Below are 23730 nucleotides of genomic sequence, written 5' to 3' on the forward strand. Positions count from 1 at the left end.
AGGCAATTTGTCACCGTGTACCTCAGTGCATAGGTGCACGTGACATTTCCTCCTGCTTAGCTTGGCGGCAGGTTCATAGCTTCGAGATAGTCCGCCAATAACTGTGGATACTCGAGGAAGAATTCTTCATCTAGCCAATCAGCTTCATGGGTCCCTCGATCTTTGAACTTTGTATAAAATTGGCGAAGACGTCATCTGGAACCATGCTTCCAACGATATAAAAGGATCTCCTTAGACTCTATCACTTCTACTTCATCAACCATTTCTAGCTGCTGCTCTTCTGGAACATTCTGCGATGAAGGTCCAATATACGGCTTTAACCAAGAGACGTGGAAGACGACATGCGTCGTCCAACTGTCTGGCAATCTGAGTTGCATGGCAACATCACTTATCTTCTTAATGATGGGAAAAGGACCAGAACTTCTAAATGACAACTTTGGACAGCGCTTGCCCACTTGCTTGAGTCTTTGCTTCATGATCCTTAAATATACCCATTCACCTTCTTTGAAATTTCTCCATGACTTGTTTGCATGTCTGGTGTAAGCCTCCTGGGCATTGGTAAGACACTCTTTGACTGACTCAATATTAGTTGAAAAGGTTTCTGTCGTCTTGTTGGCTTCCAAGGAAGGAGAGATCATCCGTGTGAGAAGGGATGAAAATCTTCGACCAAAGGCTGCCTCGTACGGAGTTCTGCCAACACTGGATGAGTGTCATTGAGAATCGCCTATACCAACGGGAGATGAAGCTCCCACTTCGACTGCTAATCATGGTAGTGAGTTTTAAGCACATCGAAGCCAACTGATTGTAAATCTCGGTTTGGCCATCGGTCTGCAGATGGAATGCACTGGACAATTGCAATTTGGTACCAAAGTTGTCAAACAGAGCTCGCCAGAAGTGAGATATAAACTTTTGATCCCTATCTAAAGTAATGGTCCGTGGCAAACCACAAACTGAATACCAATGACGAAGAAAAAGCCGAGCTATATCTTCTATTGTGGCCGTTTGCTTGCATGGTACAAGCATACAAAATTTACTGAATCTGTCAACTATCGTCATACACTGAATATTCCGAGATCCAATAGATGAAGGGACCCAACAAAACCCATTGAAATGTCGTGAAACGAACCCTCAGAAATGGGCAATGGCTGAAGCAAACTTGCCTATTTGGTATAAGGTACTTTCACTTTTTGACATGAAACATGCGGAAACATAGTTGTACACATCCCTGCGCATCTTTGGCCAGCAAAACGATCTTTCTAACTTCTCCAAGGTACTATTGATCCCACGATGACCACCAACAAGGGAATCATGGACATCATGGAGGAGTGCCTATCTTTTCTCCCTGCGAACACAGAGTCAACCCCAACCGTCCTAAATGGTATAATGACCCAATTCTGAATAAAGAGCCATACTGTAAGGAGTTTCAAATTCTGGACAATCTATATACTATGTCTTCATACTATCTAAATCTTTTCCTTGTATCTCTAACACAATGGACTCCTGTATTGTCTGAATACTACCTTTGCGACTCAGAGCGTCTGCTACTACAGGGTTGTGCTTACCCGATGCATACTCAATCATTCCGCCAAACTGTTGAAACAACTAACTCCACCAGTGCTATCTATTGCTCCACTGGGCACTTGGCATAGTTTGCAACCACCTGGTGGTCTGTCTTCACAGTATATTCCCTTCCATAAAGAAAAGGTTTCTTGTAACATGCGGAAGCTTCGGGGAAGATCGGTAACTTCAAAGCTCAGAAAACAACACACTTGTCACGACGGAATTAACACACAAAACTGAATGAAGATGTGCAAAAAATAGAGAGAGAGAGAGAGAGAGAGAGAGAGAGGGAGGGAGAGAGAAGAGGACACAGTATTGGGTCCCGAATACCCTCTGTAGGGCCCCCACCACGAATGGTGTATTTGCTTTATTAGAATGATGCAAATCTGAAAAGAAAATACAGAAAACTTGACCTTTCTTGGCTGAGATAACTCTACCCTTGACCTGCAGTCCTTCACCCTCTTTGCGTTAACAAATCCTTGGCTGTCTTGCCCCTTTGATTAGCCTAGCTCTTGGTGAATTATGAGATAACACAATGGATTTGGGGCCTTGGTATTTATACTACCCAGAATAGGCAGTCGGCCAGCTCTAATCCAGTCGGCTATCTCAATAATTGCCCACGATTGTATAAACAGCATTAAATGCTGAATAAAATCAATAAAATGCTGCGCATCTTTTCCTTGACGGCTGGGCACTAGGCGCCTGTTTTCTAATAGGCCTGGGCACTCTATACATGTTGTTTGGAGACTGCGCTGCCCCATACTTGCCCTACAGCCATAAAAAGGCTAGACAACCTGTATGCTACTCCTAGGACAGCCCTCCATGGCCTATCCATGGCTGGTGGGTACAGCCAAGTCCTTCCTGGCCCTCATGGGGGTGGTTTTACACTGTCCCCATGCCCACACAAGTACTTGGGGTAGCCCTATGGGCTGGCCCCTTTCCTATATGCAAACCCTAACTATCTACACAATGATCTGGCATCCAATACCATACCAGATACACAGAATCATTGACATCCAAAGGGAGACTCACAGCGCGGACTGGCACTGTTTCATGTGCAGGACAGTGCACACCTGACCTTGGACTCATGTGCAGGACAATGCAGACCTGACCTCAGACGACTAGGATGGAACCCTGGCTGATTCGTCCCGGACTGGGCTCACATGGGACGAGTTTACCATCCCAAGTCCTGCACCTTCTGTACAGATATGTCTACGTGGCATCCAAGTGTGGGATGCATGTGACATCCCCTTCTGCTTAACTTGACGGAAGCTACATAGCCTCCAAATAATCCGTCAATGATGCCGGATAGTCCTCGAAAAACTCAGTCAAGCCATACCGCTTCGTGGGTCCCTCGGTCTTGAAACTCCGTGAGAAACTGTCTGTGTCTTCGGCCTGAGCCATGCTTGGAACGGTGCAGAAGGATCTGTTCTGGAACCATAACTTCTGCTTCATCAACAATATCTAGTTCCGCCTCGTCTCTAACTTCTGAAGGGATCGGACCTGCATATGGCTTTAACCAACTGACGTGAAACACATCGTGTATAGTCCAACTCGGAGGTAGCTTTAACTGCATGGAAACCTTCTTCTGGATGGGAAAAGGTCCGAAGCTCCTGAAAGACAACTTTGGGCATCGCTTGTCCAACTGCTTCAACCTTTGCTTCATAATCGGAAGATAAACTCAATCCCCTTCCGAAAACTTCAAATCCCTTCGGTCTTTATTGGCCTGTTGAGTGTAGGCCTCTTGCGCTTTAGCCAACCTGTCTTTTACTAACTCTAAAATCTCCTAGTACGACTCCGTCACTCTGTTCGCTTCAAGTACTGAAGACGAAGTCCTGGTCAACAACGACTGGAAAGGTCTTCCAAACGTTGCCTCATATGGAGTCCTGCCAATAGCTGAAGAAAAAGAATCATTCAAAACAGCTTGAACTGAAGGCAAATAAGATTCCCACTTACCTTGCTGATCGTGGACATAACACTTTAGCACATCAAAGGCCAACTGGTTGTATATCTCTGTCTGGCCGTCCGTCTGTGGGTGAAATGCACTGGAAAAATTCAATTTAGTACCAAAGATATCAAACAATGCTCTCCAAAAATGACCGGTAAACTTGGCATCTCGCGAGGTCTGACACTATGGTCCTAGGAATCCCGCCAATCGGGTGCCAATGCCGAATGAACAACTGGACAACATCCTCGGCAGTCACATTGGCCTTGCAAGGAATAAGCATAACAAATTTGCTAAATCTATCAACAATAGTTAAGCACTGCGTATTACGCTTACTCGGACAGGGAGGCAGATTCGTGACAAAGTCCATTGAAATATCTTGGAAAGGACCCTCAGGAATTGGCAAGGGCTGTAACAACCCTATCTTCTTTCCACGAGGAGCTTTCACCTTTTGACAAATACCACAACGTTGTATATATGTAAACACATCTCGCCTCATCTTTAGCCAATAATATTGCCGTTCCAATTTCTCCAGAGTCCAATCCATGCCCCTATGACCACCAGTAATGACGTCATGGACATCATGGAGGAGAGCTGCCCGGAACGACTTCATGACACATAGTCGACCTTTGTAGAAAAGCCAACCATCGCGTATCAGAAAGTGACATGGTCATGTGGCATCCAATGCTTGTTCCCACTGTGTACCAAATTTCTCGGAATCCCCGTACGTGTGCTTCATGTCATCTAGTCCTGTACCAACAAGATCGAGTCTAGTGGTCTGAATCGAAATCACTTGTCCCTTCCTGCTCAAAGCATCGGCCACTGGATTGGCCTTTCCTAGAAGGTACTCAATCATACCACCAAATTGCTGGAATATCTGGCTCCAGCAATGTTGTCAGTCACTCCACTGTGCACTTGGCATTGTCTGAATCCAGCGTAATGCCTGATGGTCAATGCGAACCTCAAAGTCACGGCCATATAGAAAATGTTTCCAATGTTTCAAGGCTTGTATAACTGGTAGGAGTTCACTGTTGGGTGTTGGACTCACACACTCACACACACAAACCTGCACATTAGGGTTAGGTGCAGGGTAGCGAAGCTCACACACAGAAAATGAGAGAGAGAGAGAGAGAGAGAGAGAGAGAGAGAGAGAGAGAAATGAAATGAAATGAAATGAAATGATATATTAACGTCTTCAAAAGGCCAAAATGACCTATGAGACCAAAAAGGTTACAACAATTGGTGGATCTGATACAATGTCTGTGTAAGAAAAGCTAAAAACAACTAACTGAAACTAAAATAACTATGAGGAAAAGTACGGTACTAGGAGCTTCTAATGGATAACATCTGGGAGGAAAACTCCAGCAACAAAGGTAAGCATCATACACATCACTATCCAAAGAAGTCTCTCATCGGTCGATGGCAGATATCCTCAATGTCCTCCATGGTGAGTACTCTGACTGGACGTCTCCCATGCCGTGCTCGTATGGTCCTGATCCTCTGTTGTAGAGAGAGAGAGAGAGAGAGAGAGAGAGAGAGCCAAAAGTGTGGTATCCACAAAATGCAAGTCAACCCTTGCATGTGTGCCACATCCATATAATATAGAAGTACAAAATATTATATGTTAGAGTGTCCTTTCACACTTGATGTCCAAGGGGAAAAACCACATGGGAAAAAGTGCCCTTGGTTAAGCCCTGTTCACACATAGCACTACCATAAGTGAGCATATGCCTACAAATCCCCCCTGTAGTGGAAGTGTGAACCTGTACAAGGTAGCAGATCACTCTCTGTATGAGAGTAAGCCTAAAGCTTTGCGGAAAGCTTCAAACTTTTCTCGAGGTAAAGCCTTTGTGAATAGATCTGCAACATTATCCTGTGTAGGGCAGTAAGATAAACTGATCTCCCCTGCATGTAGCCTCTCTCTGACATAGTGATAATGAATCTCAATGTCCTTGGTACGTGCATGAAATACTGGATTTCGTGCCACGGCCATAGCACTCTGGCTATCAGTGAGAATGGTGGTGGGTGTCTGCTAACACTCACGAAGATCATCCAATAGTCTCCTCAACCATACACAATCTACTGTAGCTGTAAAGACTGCCCTGTACTCAGCCTCACAAGTAGATGTAGCAACAGTGGGTTGCTTTTTACTCAACCCAGATATGCATGAACTGCCAAGAAAAAAACAATTCCCACTGGTGGATTGCCTGGTATCATAATCACCAGCCCAATCTGAATCACTGTATGCATAAAGCTGCAAGCTGCCCCCCCTGGGATAGAACAAACCAAGATCCAGGGTACCCTTAAGAGAACGAAAAATGCGTTTGACTGCTTGCCAATGCTTTGTACCTGGGCTGTGCATGAATTTGCTCAACAAAGACACCCCAAAAGATATGTCTGGCCTCGTGTTACACAAGTAAATGAGGCATCCCACTGACTGGCTGTAAATGCCGGCCTCAAAAGGCTCTCCAATATCATGCATAGTAAGCCGTACACCTGGTTCTACCGGAGTAGAAATGGGCTTACATTCATCCATGTGAAACCTTTTTAGCAAACTTTTTATGTACTTAGTTTGCTCCATAACAATGCCATCATCTGTATGCATAAACTGTATGCCGAGATAGTAGTATAGAGGCCCCAAATCTGACATATCAAATTCAGCTTTCAAATCAGCTTTGAAAGCTGAAATTTGTGCTTTGCTAGTACCTATAATGAGCATGTCATCTACATACAAGATGACTATGAGAATATCGGCATCGGTTTTCTTCACATACAATGTGCTTTCAGCTGGACTATTGTCCTAACCTTGGCTGGTTAGATGAGCATGTATCTTATCATACCAAGCTCTTGGATCTTGCTTTAACCCATACAATGCTTTGTGTAACCTGCATACTTTATGTTCCTCACCAGGAACTACAAAACCAATGGGCTGATTTACATATACTTCCTCCTGTAAATACCCATTTAAGAATGCAGTTTTGATGTCCAATTGATGCACTTTCCATCCTTTATGTGCAACCAATGCAATCACTGATCTTATTGTGGTCATTCTCGAAGTAGGAGCAAAAGTCTCTTCATAATCTATTAAAAGGCATGACCACAAACTCATAATGACCTCGTTCTATTCGAAAGGCCGTCTTTGGGATATCTGCTTCGAAAATTCTAACTTGATGATAGCCACTTTTGAGGTCGATCTTGGTGAAGTACTTGGCATCGTTGAGTCTTTCAAGGAAGTTCTCTATCCTTGACATGGGAAACTTATTCTTGATTGTCAACTTGTTCAAAGCTCGGTAATCCACACTGAGACGTGCGGTCTTATCTTTCTTCTACACAAAAAGAATCGATGCACCAAATGGAGAGGATGAAGGCCTGATGAAACCACACCTAAGCAACTGTGCTAGTTGCGTCTCCAACTCAGCTTCCAACAGCTTGGAAAGACGATACAGAAACTTACTAGGTGGCTCAGCTCCAAGTACCAAATCGATACGATGGTCCTCAAGACAAGAGGGTGGGGGTGTTGGTGGAAGATCATCCTCAACATGATGTCCTGAAACTGCTAGAGGGGGCTTGTCATCTGTGGCTCTAATGGAGTCACAGTGGATGTCGCTATCTACCATGGGCGGACATAGATCATCGCACACTAAGCCCCCTTTCTAATAGCTCTACTAGCTTGAAGGTGAGAAATAAGCAAAATACCCTGAATCCTCCGATCCCCACGAATGATAGTAAGCTCAGGTAAACCTTCGACAATCGAAGGTGTCCTACCTCCATTCAGGAATGGACACATACTGGCAGAACCACTGAATTCCAAGGATCATGTCACACACGAGGGGTTAGATGATGAAATCCCTCTGAAACTGAGCCTTTTGGACTGTGAAGACAAACTATTGAGCTTTCTGGGAAAAATGGGTACGTAGGCTGGGAGTGAATCCGGCCACATCCAAATGATACAGCACAAGGACACATTTCGTCTTGGTCACCAACTACAGAGAGAGAGCATCTTCTGAACTACCCATGTCGAAGAGAACAACAAATTGTTGCCCCTTCGCTATGCCATAACTTCTGATAAGACCTTTCTAGCGCTCCTCAACTCCACCCTCGTGTTTATCATCGAATACCACTGCGGATACCGCATTCGAAGCAAGTAAAAGCTGAACATCATTGGTGGTTGAGGGTAGGGGTGGAGGAGGTGGTAAAGTTGTGGTGGTAGCCACTGTAGAGGCTAGCTCTTTGCTTTTTTCCGCTTGCCATTTGGTACAATCCTTCTTGGCATGTCTCATGTGGTGGCAAAAAAAACAACGTTTCTCTTTGAAGTACCGCTCCTTCTCATCTGACTCTAAGAATCCTTCGGTAAGGCCCTCCTTGATCTTTTCTTCCGCAGTCTTCTCAAGTCCATCTTGTCGCTCCTTCCCAGCATAGTTGCCACGAAACTCGTTTCTTCAACAAAAGTACTTGGGGAAACCTTTCAGAAACGTTTCTTCTTCGAAACTTGCATTTCTTGAATGTCTTTGTTTTTGGTCGAAAATGACGCGATGTGTATATCTATGTTATTGGCTTAAGACTAGAAGGTTTATATCACATGTGCCCTTGTCTTGCTTTCTTGGTGAAGTTTCTTTGACTGAGACTCTTGATTTCTAGCTCTAGTCTCTTATTTTTCATCTTATGAATCATGATTTTTGAGTGTTTCCATCTTATGAAGATGTGTTTTAAACTAGAAGCTACACACCACGTGTGCCCTTTTCTTGTTTTCATTGTCGTAGTTTTGACTTAGACTCTTGATTTCTAGCTCTAGTATCTTGTTTTTCAACTTATGATTTCGTATCAAGAATGACTTTGCATATATTAAAGCTCATTTGATGTGTTAACTTGACATGTTGGGCAATGTGCATCATTATTAGTGTATATGTATGTATATATCTTTGCATTTTTTCATGAAACCTATTGGATGGCGATTCATAAATGGATTGAAACCTCCTGAAACCATTCCGAAACTCCGCGTTTCGAAACTCCCTGGCTACGATACTTCCCAGTGCTAATCTGGCCCTTCTTCTTTTGGTCCTTGTTGTTGGGAGCCCCCTTACCTGCCTGCTGGTTAGACGCCTGGTTCTACTGGGTGGTCTGCGTCTACTGCTACTAAGGTTTGGAGGTGACTGGAGCGGTCTTAGGCTTGCCTCCATTGAGCAACATCTCATGATTTTGCGCAATTGTCAAAGCCCTATCATAAGTCTGGGGTTCAAAATTTTGGACGGGAAACCAAATGTTTGGATCCAATCCTCGAATGAACTGCTTCGGCTTCTCCTCCTCGGACTTTCCCAACTATCGAGCTGATGTGATCACTTTGTTGGACTAGGTGAGCACGGGGGAATACAAAGGTGTCCCAATCGTAGTCCGGTAAGCCAGTGTAAGAATCTATGTGCAAACAGAACCAATGTTTCCACCAAGTGACTGCATCACCTGTGAGGTGTGGAGCCACAAGATGGACTTTGTCTTGGGTATTTGTGATCTTTGAAGTGAAAACTGGGCAACAAACTGGTGAATAAACTGAGTCACAACAAAATGGTCGCACTTCCTCTCATACTTGGTGAAGTTCAGTGAGGCACGGATAACTGTTGTCAAGACTATGGCTGGGGTTGTGGAGGATTGAGAAGGGTGGAAAGAAGTTACCAGAGTCCGGAGTGTGTTGGAGCCGGTCCCTCAAGTCCTCTCAGGCCCGTCGCTCGTGGTTCGCCTTCACTTTGAGCTCTACCCACAATCGCTCCTCAATGGCCTTGCGTTTGGCTTTCTCTGCCAGCTATTCAACCAATCTTGCTTCACAATCTCGCTCTTATTTTTCAGTCATCCATCGATACCATTGTTCCATTGAGGAACTTTGTTCTTTAGGTGTCTCTTGCGGGACCAAGGTTACCTATAATTCTGCTAGTTTTTTTCCATTTGGACTCTTTCGAGTTGAATCTAGAGTTGCCTTATCTACTTCTTTAACTTTTGGTTGAATTCGTCTTCTCTTTGCAAAAGCGGTTCTTCAAACGGTTCTTCTTCTTTAGTGATGTCTTCGGAGCTTGATGCCACGGTGGATGGGCGAGTGGTTTTTCCCGATCTCAGCTTTACCATCCATAAGGTGCTCTCATCCTAGGTTTTGCCTGGTTGAATCACGTCCCAAACTCTAATACCAATATAGCATGCGCCGACCTAGGACCGTGTGAACAACGAAGCCTTTCTTTAAACCTGAGTTTAGCAAGTCTAGCAATCCTTTCAAACAGCATACATGAATCTGAAAGACATGTCAGATTTGTAATCTACAATCAATGTAATTACTCACTCGTTGAGTAATATACATTAGGAGTAGGTTAGGTAAAGAGTCTCTCTTCTCTTTCTGTCTACTCATCTCTGCACATGTGATTAGCATTAATCTTTTGTGCTTAGTGTTAATCATCATTAATCACACTTCCGCATGGTTAGCATGTTACAAGAAGGCACCAAAGGCAATAAGTCTTAATGCACGTTTGGCTCATATTTTCACATATAAAAGAGGCACATATTTTCTCATGCTTAGATGCGCTTGGCATAGTTGCACACAAAGGAAACGGCAACAGAAACTCTGCACTGGAAAGAACTTGACACTAGAAAAGGGATACGACATGTCGTTGTCATTATATAGTAGATATAAATAGAAAATATTTTAAGAAATTTGAGAGAAATAGAGGACAAACTTGAGATAAGATCATAATCTAGTATAGATAACAAGAAAATTTGTGGAAAATCAAAACTTAACAGGGGAAAATCGTGGGAAAATTCTCAAGTGAGATTAGGAAACCGGGAAACGGAATCAAAAATGAATCCTCCATGGAAACGGAGTTTACACAACATTTGGCTAGGAAATGCCGGTTTCCTCTTACTAAAGCGCTTGGGCTTTGCCTACATTTTATGTATGTTTGTATGTGTGGAGCACAAAAGAAGGCTCTTCTCTTTATTGCCAAGCGATATGCTAGCTTCATCATAAGCTACCTATGCAGAATCAACCCTTTGGGTAACATTAGAGATAAGGCTTTCCCTAGCTTCACATTGAAAGCGTGGCCTACCTCTACACCTTCCATTCATGTAACCAGAGAGAGCGCATCTTGGAGTGACTATTTGCTCAATTTCGAATTGAGCATAAAGAAGAAGCAATTTGTTGTGCATAAGCTTAAGTCTTTGAGTAGGCGCTAATCGCAATCAATCAATTTAAACACGCTTCCGCATGCACTCATGTTACACGATGATACTTAGCTGAAATTGTAGCCTCCTTGATAATGCACTTACCACTGTATTTTTCTTCCCGAGGGTGTGTAAAATCTGAAAATGAAGCAAAGAAAGAAAGTTTACCCACCTCATTTGCTACTCGAACAACTTTGTGTGTGTGTGAAAGTACCTAAGACTTTGATCATCAATCTTAACCCCCAAAAAGATGGTGCTTCCAAATGGCTAAGACATTAATCATATCTAATAGCTCCTTCTCAGAGAGGGAACTCGCAACCTTTTGCTCACATGGCACAACATGTCCCTCTTGATTCAAAACAACCCCTATGCAATACCACATGCATCACATTCAACACTTTGCAAGTTGGCAACATCTTGGAATCTTTGAAAGGCATTTCTTTCCACTAATGTCCACTTGAACATGGCCCTCTTCTTGGCAAGGTCATGCAACGGAGAAGCAATGTGTGCAAAATGTACAATATACCTGCAATGGATTGTGCATACTCTTCGAACTTCATGCACATTTTTCAACTCGGGCCATTCTTTAATGGCCTTTACCTTTTTGAGGTCCATCTAGATGCCACCTTTAAGCCAGATAGTGTGTCTCTGAGAGTAAAAAACTCTCTCTTCTTTCCATTAATATAGAGCTTATGCTTGTGGAGCTCTTTGAATACACTAGACAAGTGAGCTCAATGCTCTTCTTTCATGTTAGAGAACGCAAGAATGTCCTTCTCAAGGAGATTATTAACTTGCTTCGTGATCTCTTCTTGCTCAATAGCACTAACACGATAAAGCGGCATGTTCAGAGGTAAACTTATTGAGATCAAATCTATGCAATGATCCTCATGATGCTCAGGTGGTGACTAACATAGAAATGTATTAGTAAAACAATCCTTGTATGCGTTTAAGAGACTGATCTCCTCTTGAGTTAAGCAATCCACAAGAACACTATCATGCTCAACATTATCACATACAAAACCAAGTACAAGTAATCAGACTTCATGGATGACTCAGCTATGGAGTCCCTGCAATGCTACTTGCCCAGATCCCATCGAAACCAAGCTAGCGAGTGGCGGTTCTTGTAGAGCTAGACACACCCTCAAAGGTCATCTCCAACTTTGAGCTCGATCGATTGGTTTATATTCCCTTGTGTGTTTTGTTGCGTATTTCATCCCATAAATTATTTAATATTAAGGTTGTTGTTGCAATGCTTGCAAACCATGAAGGTGCGTCATAGATATTGCCGAAGCTTGGAAACCCTATAACTGCTCACACCAAGCCTGCAAGCTTTAGAGTCGCTCATCCATGTTACCAAACCAGCAAACAGTTAAGTTTCTTGTTAATGTTGCAATGACTGCAAAACCCAACAGGTTCTCAACAATACTATCAGCAGATCTAACAGGTTCTTGACAATGTTCCCAGAAAACTCTAAACACTCTTAACAACGTTAGCCAACAAGCCTTATACTTTTCGACAATGCCACTAAGCCTCCAAAACTTACAGACGCTGCAGAACAGACCAACAAGTTCACCTGGTGCGATGATGCGAGTAAGGTTTGGCCTTGCCATCGACGAAGAAGAGGATAGTAGGGTAGCCTTGCACACCGTATTGTTGAGCGAGCTCGGTTTCACCGGTGGCATCGACCTTGGCGAGGGAGACGCCAATGGACTTGAGCTCCGTCGCCGCGGCGGCATACTCAGGAGCAAGGGCCTGGCAGTGGCCGCACCAGGGGGCGTAGAACTCCACCATCACGAAATGGTTCGCCGCCAGAAACTCTGAGAAATTGCCGAACGACAGAACCACGACGTCCGGATCAGGAGCAACGACGCCGTAGGCGTCGCCCTCCTCCTCCTCCCCTGTCGGAAACTCGTCCTCGCTGTAGTCTTCAAACGCCGCTGATTCGTCCTCTGAAATCTCGTCCTCCAGGCCAAGGGCTTCGATCTCCGACGGATCTAGGTCTGGAAATGAGGGTTCAGGCGCCTTTACTGAACGGAAAAGAAGCAGAAACATGCAAAATGCCATGAAGAGAGGGACGCCAAAACCCAATCTGCATCGTTCCGCCATAGCTAGAGAGCTACCAGTTTCAGATTCTCGCAATGCCCAGGATGCAGCTACCCTTGTGGCCTAGATGAGTCGACGACGCTGCCACCGTCTGTGACAGTGGGTGTTTTTCTCCGCGTTCACTTGATGTGTGCATTCGTAAAGAACGTGTATATATTTAAGTTATCAGCCATAAGTCAACTACAGCACGACGCTAGCATTAGCTGCTCCAAAAAAACCCAGGCCTGAGTGTAATCTCGCCTTTGGATTGTTTTATTTACCTTTCTCCCAAAAAATTCAAGGGTTTAAAAAAACCGGCAATAGTAAGGACTTCACAGGTTTTCAATACACAATCCTAAGGTTTGATGATTTGTGTAATGTGAAAGGAGGGAATGGTTGAAATATATATATTTTTTTAAATTGTAAATTGAGATGTTTAAAATGATCCGCTGTAATAGGCTACTAGGCTCCCTAGCCTTAAAAACTATAAATATCTTGCTTGATACCTTAGCACTTAAAGGCTAGAAATTCGAATCTAAATTTTTAGTAATTCAAACTTTTCATTTCAAAATTCGAACTTGTAGAGAGAATCAACTATGCTCAAATCCATCTTGCCACTCAAATTTGAAAGTACTTCAAATTTGAAAGTACTATGACCCTTCTATCTTTATTTTGCTCACTACCAAACATTAGTGATCTTTCAAGCCCTACTCACACCTCAAGAACAAGCATGCATGGCATGTATGAAAAGACACATTATTGGTATGGCTCAACCTCCTAGTCACAAAAGCTATGTGTGCTTTATTCACTCCATTTTCATACAGTCATGGTCCTTGATTCATCAGGTGATAATTGTACGACCCCCATTATGAGGGGTAGCCATGTTTGAGTAGCCCGAGTGCCTGACATTCTCATATTCAGAAAGGCTACATGGTTTAGAGACATCTTAGATAAGATTTGGCACACTACCGAATAGGCTACATGCTACAATGGACCATACAAAGTGAAAGAGTGCACAGAGCGGAAGCAAATAAGCACTAGAGTGTGTTGAGTAGAGAGTGCAAGAGAGAGAGAGAGAGAGAGAGAGAGAGAGAGAGAGAGAGCAACTATGCTGAATATACTGAAGTGATACAGTCCCAAGCAAGAGACAAAAATAGTCTCATAAGTGAGGGAGCAAAAGAAAGACTAGGCAAGATAGAAAAGTGAGAGGCCAGCCCACAGGCTAGGCGACTGGACATGCTACTACTGGCCGATTGGACATGATAAAGTTGGCCGACTGGGAAAATACATCCAGGCCAGAAATTGGGGATGAATGTGCTAACACCCGCTCTCAGCACCAGATGCTGAACATACTTCGAGAAGTCGAAGATGAGGAGCCAAGGAAGCCTGAGAAACCGGCTTGGTGAACAAATCTGCAACATTCTCCGCTGAAGGACAATTCTCCAAACACAAATCTGCAGCAAGAACCCGTTCACGAACATAGTGATACTATATCTCAATGTGTTCGTACGAGCATGAAACACAGGGTTTTTAGCAATGGCGATGTAACTATGATTGTCACCAAAGAAGAGTAGATCCGGTAGGAGGATATAGTGATACTATATCTCAATGTGTTTCGTACGAGCATGAAACACAGGGTTTTTAGCGATGGCGATGTAACTCTGATTGTCACCAAAGAAGAGTAGATCCGGATTGATGAGTTCTTTCAGAAGCTCGGCCTGCACCATTCTCATGCAGATTCGAACCTTTATATCCTCCTTGAGAGGGGGTTGATTGTTATCATTGTGGTCTATGTTGATGACCTCATCTTTGTAGGTTCTTATTCTGTGTGGATCCGTTCAGTCATGGATGCTTTGGAGACAGAGTTTGAGATGACGGATCTTGGCCTTCTGCATTATTTTCTTGGCTTTGAGATTTGGCAGTCCCCGAAGGGCATTTTCTTCTCTCAACAAAAGTACACACGGGAGATTTCTGACAGATTTCAGATGACTGGATGCAAACCAGTATCTTCTCCTATGAATACTAGTGAGAAGCTTTCTCTACTTGATGCTTTTCCAGGGATTGATCAGGGACAATATCGGGTTCTCATCGGTTGTTTGGTTTGGTTGACCTACTTCCGATTGGATGTATGTTTCGCAGTCAACTTATTGAGTTCTTTCTCATCCAAACCCCGGCAGCATTGGTGAATGGTTTGATTCAGATTGGGCTAGAGATCCAGATACTTGGTGTTCGACCACTAGTTGTGTTTTTTCACTTGGGTCTGGAGCCATTTCATGGAGCAGTAAAAAGCAGCCTAATGTGGCCCTTTCCTCTACAGAGGCAGAGCATCGTGTGGTTTGTAATGCTCCATATGAGGTGATTTGGTTGTGGAGATTATTGGAGAAGCTTGGCTATCCTCCTACCACTGGTACCAAGCCCGCAGAGCCTGCTTCAGACCATATAAAGCTTTCTTCAATCGGTACACCTGATCTTGTTTGCCTGGAACAACAAATCCCGGCAGCAGCTGATCATTATAAACCTCCTGTGTAAGCTCTCCATTCAGGAAAGTCGTCTTGACGTCCATCTGGAATATGGGCCATCTATGATGTCCTGCAAGAGCAAGAACGGTGTGAATGGTAGTCATCCGGGCTGTTGGAGCGAAGGTCTCATCGACAGGGCAACCAACCTCGCCTTGTGCTTGTCCAAGCTGCCATTAGCTCGAAACTTCAATTTGAAGATTCAGCGCGGCACACCAATCACCTTATGTTGTAGTGGCCTAGGCACCAAAATTCAAGTGCCATTCCATTCAATAGCATCCAGCTCTGCCTGCATAGCACGACGCCAAGGCTCATGTGAAAGAGCCTCATCCACAGAAGTGGGATCAGAAGGACCATGAATGATAGAGGACATAAGAGCATAGTTAACAAACATGTTTCCCTCATGAATTTGTTTCCCTGTAACTCTGGAAGATCGGCTAAGAGAACCAGGGCGGAGGAGTAAAAGGAAGCTCACGTAACCCAAAATCACGAACTGTCTGATAGTACCGTCTAGGCACATATCTACTCGAACTCGCTAGAGGAGGAGCAGAGTCATCATCATCTGACTGAGGATCCACAGCTGGAGGTGTAACAGAAGAGCAGAGGGAGGAGGAGGTGGAGGTGGAGGAAGAAGAAGCTCTCCACCCCCCTCTGAAGATGTAGGAGTCTCGTCGAACACCACATCACGGCTCACAACAACTTTGCCGGCCTGAGGATCATAAAGACGATATGCCTTGGACACAGTGCTGTATCCAAGAAAAGTAATGCGCTGAGACTTTGAGTCCAACTTGGAGCGATGCTCCTTTGGCACATGAACATATGCCGAACAACCAAATATCCAAAAATGAACAACAGAGGGCTTCTCACCATGGAAAGCCTTATATGGAGTTTTATCCGGAAGAGCAGTAGTAGGAGACCTATTCTGAATGTAGACAGCAGTAGACGCCACCTCAGCCCATAAACGTCGAGGTAATGAAGAATGCTCAAGCATAGCATGGGCCACCTCCATAATGGTCCTATTCTTCCTCTCTACAACTCCATTTTGTGATGGAGTTTATGCTATAGTAAGCTGTCTTTGAATGCCATGGGTCCTGCAATATTGCTGAAACTCTTGGGATGTAAACTCACCCCCTCTGTCGGTCCTGAGAGCCTTGACCGAGGAACCGGTCTCTTTTTCCACCTCAACTCTCCAATCACAAAAGTGCTGAAAAGCCTCATCCTTGGTCTTTAGAAAGAAAACCCAAGTTTATATGGAGAAGTCAACCACCATCTCACGAGCATGTAAAACGCCTTACTCAAAGATGCAGTACACTCATAGGACCACATAAGTCTGCATGAACAAGAGCAAGTGATGTCGAAGATCTGTGTGTCGCCTCCTTCGGAAAGGCGACTCAGTGTTGCTTCCCTTGTAAACAAGAGAAACAAGCAGAAGATGGAGCCTTGATGGTCAGTAAGCCCTCAACCAACCCATCCTTCGGAGCTCGTTAAATAGAAGCTGATATCTCAAATGGCCAAACCAAGCATGCCAAAGAGCAAAAGAAGAACTAGAAGAAAGCAGAGCGGTCACCTTGTACAGACCGCTATCTTGGACTCCCTGAGCCAAGATGCTACCAGTCTCCTTATCACACGAATGGTAATCTCATTAACGAGAGAAGATCACCTCTCCACCCTAAGCTGTAAGAGCACTCACTGACAAAAGGTTAAATGCCAAATCTGGAATGTACATAACATCAAAGAAGTACCTCTTTTCCTCGGAAGAGCGGAAGATGGGGATGGTGCCATGTCCATGCACTGGCACGGAAGAAGAATCACCCAAAGTGATCTCGCCTGACCTGGCAGTGAAGTCCTCGAACCAATCTTGATGGGGTGTCATGTGAGCAGTAGCACCGCTATCCACAATCCATGACCGCGAGACTGAGAAGTCACAAGAGCAAGTATACAAGACGAGTACCCACTAATAGAAGAATACCATCATCCTTCTTGGTCTGAGACATAGCTGTAGAGGAAGAGTAGTTTGCTTCTTCATCCTGCTTCTTCTTGTGACATTGGGGCAATTTATGACCCTTCTTGCCACAATAATGACACTCAATGTCCTTGTTTTTAGAAGATTTGCTTTAGTCTTTATCTTTGGAGTTCTTGTCAGAATCCCCTTTCCCTTTCTTCTGTTGATTCTTTCCTTTATCTCGTGCACCCAAAGCTCCATTAGAACAACCAGAGGTGCCATCCGCTCCTCAAGGCGAGACTCAATCTGCATAATGGAGGGGAGAACTTCCTCCCAAGTAACTGGAACATGACAAGGAGAAGAAACAAGAGACTGAAAATAAGTATCAAACCTCTTTGGAAGCTTGGAGAGAAGCCGAATTGTCATATCCTCTGTAGAGATATCCTTGCCACCCACAAATAGCAAGCTCTTCCCACAGATCTTTCATCTTCGAGATGAAAGAAGATAAAGATGGAAAGGCAGAAACTGATAAGTTCATAAGCTGCTTTTCCAACACCAAAATCTAACTCGAGACTTAATCTCGTAGGAGATCTACAAATGCCTTCCAAACTTCATGTGCAGCATCTGCTATACGCACATGAGAGAGAACAGAATCCTGACAGTTCAACATCAGAAAGGAGAAAATACGACGATCATTCAACTGCCAAATATCAATTTGTGACTGAGTCGTCACACCACTAGAAGCAAGGGTGGGAGGGGTGGCATTGGCAGGTGTAACAAGCCAATCCCAGCGATCCACGCCACACAAGGGTGATTTCACCTTCACCTTCCACAAAGTGTAGTTGGAACCATCCAACTTTGCAGACTCAGAGAACATATGAAGTGTAGTCGGGGCAGCCATCACAAAAGCTTGGGCTCAATCTCAGAAATATGCACAATCTTGGAAGAAGTGTCCACTTTAGGTACCAAGGTTGCCACCAAAGCCCGAACCACCACAATACCCCTACATAAGGGAATGTCCACTAGAGAGGAAAACACAGCCAAAGTGGGGTTGCTGTCCTCTGAAAAAAATAGGCCGCCTAGTTCCAAACTCCAAGTAGAAGAAAACGCTGATGAGAAATTACCGTCATGCTATAAGCAATGAAACCAAAGTGAAGGGAAAGCAATCAGCATAAGCTGTCCAAAAAACGCAGCATCCAGAGGGTTGCAAATCTATGAAAAATGCAGCATCCAGAGGGGCTATAGATAGGGTTGAATCTTGGGGCAACAGAGGGAATCGCATAACCAGGAGTGATGATACCGTGAAAGAGTGCACATAGTGGAATCTTGGGGCAACAGAGGGAATCGCGTAACCAGGAGTGATGATACCTTGAAAGAGTGCACATAGTGGAAGCAAATAAGCACTAGAGTGTGCTGAGTAGAGAGAGAGAGAGAGAGAGAGAGAGAGAGAGAGAGAGAGAGAGAGAGAGCAACTATGCTGAATATAGTGAAGTGATACAATGCCAAGCAAGAGACAAAAATAGTCTCATAAGTGAGGGACCAAAAGAAAGACTAGGCAAGATAGAAAAGTGAGAGGCCAGCCCACCTATTTATAGGTAGGAAGGGCTGGCTGAATGGACATGCTACTACTGGGGCCGACTGGATATAATAAAGCTAGCCGACTGGGAAAATACATCCAGACTAGGAAAAATCCCATAAAAATATGTAAATAAGGTGTGGCCATCCCACAACCAAGGGCCATGCAAAAGGGACCAACATGGGCAGAAACTGGGGATGATGTGCTAAAACAAAGGTAGAATTTACTCTTGGTGGACACCGTGTCCTAACATTGCACAACTTGGATGGCAGTGGGAAAACTACAACGCATTCTAGTACATCTTTATAGGCTAAGTTTACATCATGAAAGTGGCACTAACTATGACCATGAATCTAAGCGATTATATGCCATGAATCTAAGCGATTATATGCCATGGCCGCCTTGCAATTACAAACCTATATAGATACACAACCAACCCCTTCTCTAGACAATTCATAAGTTATTACTGTGAGTTTACTTTCTAGCTTTTACTAAATACAACCTCCATCTCAACAGCTCTCAATCATCATCAAAGCTCTCTTTCATAGGAGCACATGTGTATGGGGATTTGCCATCTATTGTGTATATATACACAATATTGTTCTCTATCTCTATCTCTATTATTGTGCAAATTGAGTTTTAAAGTTTTGTGATAGATCTTGCTCTTGTGAGTGTTCTCTTGTATATGCATGTTATATCCTCTTACATGCTATGATGGTATCGTAGCTCCTGTGCTCAGTGCAAAACTTTCTTGCTAGTTAATGTCTAGCAATCCTATAGTAGAAACCCTTAGGAGAAATACCACCTTCTTTAAGAACTTGCCCACCACCACCATTTGGTGTTGTTACAAAGTCATTGCAATATCATCTCTGGAAGTTCAAGCTCAAGGATATCCTATCCTCATCCTCTTATGACCTTTGGGACATCATTCTTACAGGGGATGTAGAAGGCATCCCCATACCACCGGTTGCCAACTTTGTTCAAGCTTGAAGATAAAGGGATCTCTACATCATTGTCACTAGCATCACAGAGTATAGTGTTCAGATATCGAGTTGAACTAGTGCTATGGATACTGATGACCCGCTTGGGTGATAACTTCCACACTTATGCCACTAGCATGGTTGATGAGATTATGGGTGATATGATGCCAAGGGTTTATAGGCTGTGTGACAACCACCTTAGTGTACTCGAGTTATGGCATAGTTATAGCACCCTAGAGTATAGTGTTGAGATATCAAGCTCAACTAGTGCTACGGACATTGATGACCTACCTAGTTGATAGCTTTCGCGCCTACGCCACTAGCTAGTTGGTGAGATTATGGGTGATATGCCACTAGTGGTTTACAGGCTATGCCACTTTGGTGTACTGGAGTTATGACATAGTTATAGCGCTAACTCATGCAGTCAGGTTTACACTATGGATCAACATTTGTATGTTATAATAGGAGAGAAGTTTTCCTTATAGTATATACTATTATCTCTTTATGTTATGATTATAGAGGAGAGAAGATATTAGAAAAAAATTCTACCATCCATCTCTCTTGTGTGCTTGTCTACTCTTATGTGTGCATGTTTACGTACAAGGAGCTCAAGCTCACCCTCTCCCCCACATTCTTCTCATGGTAAACAGAGCGTCGGTTTGTGTGAAGATCTCAAGTTGCAAGCAAAGGAAGTAGTACATGGGTAAGGGTAATTTCATCTCTTTCCCTCTTTGATTTTGGATATTGGAGTAACACCTTTGGCCGTCCGTGAGAGCTACAGGCAAACAAGGATGTTAACCACAATGGTTAACATTACTCAAAGCGTGGTTACACTTGGTGTAATTTATTTTTATACAAAACCGCACTAAGTGCTTCATGCAAAATGATATGGGATGACCGAGCTTACGACAAGTGTAACGCCGGCCATGTGCAACAAAGCCTAGGTGTACATAGAACTAGAGAACCAATTTTAGGCCCCCAATAGCCAACGGCGGGCGGCCAGCCATTGTAAAAAGAGAGCTCATGTGTATATAAGTGACTTATGAAGTATAAAAAGGGACAATCCCATTATCACAATTAAGTCGTCTTCTTCTTCCCTCTTGCTCTCTTGTGGCTATGGTGAGTGTGTGTGTGGATGCATGTATGCTTGCTTTATTGTGAGTGTGTGCTTATAGGTGATGCTTCCTTCTTTCCCTCTTCTTCTTCTTCTTCTTGGTCTCTCTTTCTCTTTCTTTCCCTTTTTCACACATGAAGACATTGAGATAGGAGTTGAGCTCTCCATAGCTCCTTCTCTCATTACTCCCTACCTATGGTGGTGAGTGTGTGTGTGGATGCATGTATGCTTGCTTTATTGTGAGTGTGTACTTATAGGTGATGCTTCCTTCTTTCCCTCTTCTTCTTCTTCTTCTTGGTCTCTCTTTCTCTTTCTTTCCCTTTTGCACACATGAAGACATTGAGATAGGAGTTGAGCTCTCCATAGCTCCTTCTCTCATTGCTCCCTACCTAGCTCAAGGAAAGCTCCACTTGGGTGATACAAGTGGTGGTGGAGTGAGTCCCTAGTGGCTTTGCATCGAGGAGTTAACTCTCTTAGGGTTGGCTAAGTGCATGTTCCCAAACCGACCCTTGCATCTTCTTTTCTTTCTCTCTCATGCAAAGAGAATGCTCATTTAGATGAACATCTTTGGCACAGCCTGTGGGGGATAGCACTTTACTTAGAGTCCTTCACAATCTCTTCCTAAGCTAGAGTCTTGTCTTGCCTAGATTGAATGCAAATCCACCAGTTGTAGGAGTTTGGTATGAGTTGCTTGTTTGATTTGTGTTATTTTTAATTTTCTTGGTACAATGGAGTTACAATGCAAATCCACCAGTTGTAGGAGTTTGGTATGAGTTGCTTGTTTGATTTGTGTTATTTTTATTTTTCTTAGTACAATGGAGTTACAATGGAGGATTGGGAGCAATAGGAGCTTCGGAGGCTACACCAAAATTGAAAGCTACAAGTAAGTGCCCTAATTTTACTCTTGATTCCATTGATTTTTGGTTTTTCCTTTAAGTAGTTAGAAAAACTACATGTTAGCTTAATCACACCATTAATCTTAAGTTATTAGGTTAAGCTACGCATTCCTTACATCATTAGCTTAGGACTAGCCGAAGCTATACATAAAAAGAAAACCCCAAAAAATCATCACTTAGAGGGAGAAATCAGAGAAAAACCAAGTGCAAGCCATGTCAATAGATTCATTTCAAGATTGTAGACCAGTGCCAAGCCTAGGTTAAGAACCAGCTCATCAAGGCCCAGAGACCTCCTACCAAAGAGAGAGAGAGCCCACCACCCTCCAGCTAGCACACAGCACCCATGTATAGTAACTACCCACCTCGCTAGGTGTATCCCACACTCCAGCTAGCACACAGCACCCATGTATAGTAACTACCCACCTCGCTAGGTGTATCCCACATTCTGTAGACTAGCACGGAATACTTAATGACTAGTATCCAAGTGGTAGGTGGTGGTGTTAATGAGGGGTTAGTAAAACAATGGTGTTAGTAAGCAAGTGGTGAGGAGAGAATTCTAGAGGGACAGACTAGCACGGAATACTTAATGACTAGTATCCAAGTGGTAGGTGGTGGTGTTAATGAGGGGTTAGTAAAACAATGGTGTTAGTAAGCAAGTGGTGAGGAGAGAATTCTAGAGGGACAAGGAGGTAACTCGCATGGAAACTGTTTATGCTCCGAATGCTGTATTTTGATGGTGATGTACTTGTAGCTATAGCATCTTCATAAAGACATCTTGATGGGTATCTTGGCTCCCGTGGGTATTGATTCATTAGTGGTCGATTGTCTCTCTTTCTCTTTAAGTGGTTTGGCTTCTTCTGTCATTGTAGCTCATGGGACTAGGATCCTCTATTGATGGGAGTGGTACTTGAGGGGGAGAGGATCCATAGGGGTAGAAGCTTTTGAGTATGGAAATTAAAGCTACTTTGGATTATTTGGTGTTTAAAGTTAAGTTATGGGTAGGATGGATTAAGCATAAAGCACAATTATTTGGGCAAAGAAGGGGTGATTAAGAAGTTTTAGGCGATAGGTTGTACCATCGACTAGGCTTGTGCCCTCCATGGTCCCCCCATCCAGAGATGTACTTGGATGGTTGTCGATGATGAAGCTTTGTGTGGTGTGTGTGCATATGCCAGAGCCTAGTGAGAATTATAGGTGTCATGCTAGGCGAGGGCGAAAGGTGTGTTCGTGGTCCTAATCACCTAGAGACTCTTTTTTTGGGGTCCTCTTGTGGTGGGTGAGGACTTATATGTGTTTATTGGTCATCACCCCAAAAGAGGGTTTTGTATTGATTAGCCCATTTGGCTAGATTGGTGAGCTTACCCTTGAGGTTATCTTTGAGTGGCTATATAAGCTCTGACATCTGTGGTACTGCCTCTTGGGGTTTGGTGATCAGGTTGAGGGGTGGGTTGGAGCTTCGGGGATGAGGCTCTTGTCGTTCAAATGAGTGGGCGAATTGAGCTTTTGAGTGCCCATGGTTTGTGTGTGGGCAAGTCTGTAGGATTGAGTTGATGAAGAGGGGGACTTACTTCCTAGTTGGTCGCCAAACTATCTGCATCAATTGGACAAGGACTATCTTGGTTTGTGTGGTTTGGGCCAACTTTTGAGGGTTATTCTATGAGATCCAAATGATGGAGTTGCCCTCATTGAAGCCTTGAGCTTCTAGGAGATGTTTGGGCACCCATCGTTATACTGAGTGATGAGGGCCCGTGGGTTGACAAGGCTTCTTGGTTGTTTGTCATGAGACGGGGCTTTCAGCACGAGTAGGTTGTCAACGTTGAGGACAAGCAGTTGATTGTGGATTTGGGAGCCACATGTGTGTGTTGCCTTCATGGAAGCCTTAAACTTTGAGCACATTGGTAGGCACTCATCATTGTTGGCTTCGTTGT

General features: G+C 43.8%; 1 protein-coding gene across 1 annotated transcript in view; it reads right to left on the reverse strand.

Moving 5' to 3' along the window:
- Positions 1–13025, reverse strand: part of LOC147619751 (protein disulfide isomerase-like 1-4) — a 50997-nt gene extending 37972 nt beyond the window's left edge. Inside the window, exon 1 of the mRNA XM_086825581.1 lies at positions 12270–13025. Within this exon, the coding sequence (XP_086681707.1) occupies positions 12270–12802 (533 nt within the window). The 5' untranslated portion in view covers positions 12803–13025. The remainder of the gene's footprint in view (positions 1–12269) is intronic.
- Between the last annotated feature and the right edge of the window lie 10705 nt (positions 13026–23730).

This window comes from Cibotium barometz, chromosome 32, assembly GCF_041138505.1.
Source record: "Cibotium barometz isolate CiBa-2024 chromosome 32, ASM4113850v1, whole genome shotgun sequence".
NCBI classification, from domain to species: domain Eukaryota; kingdom Viridiplantae; phylum Streptophyta; class Polypodiopsida; order Cyatheales; family Cibotiaceae; genus Cibotium; species Cibotium barometz.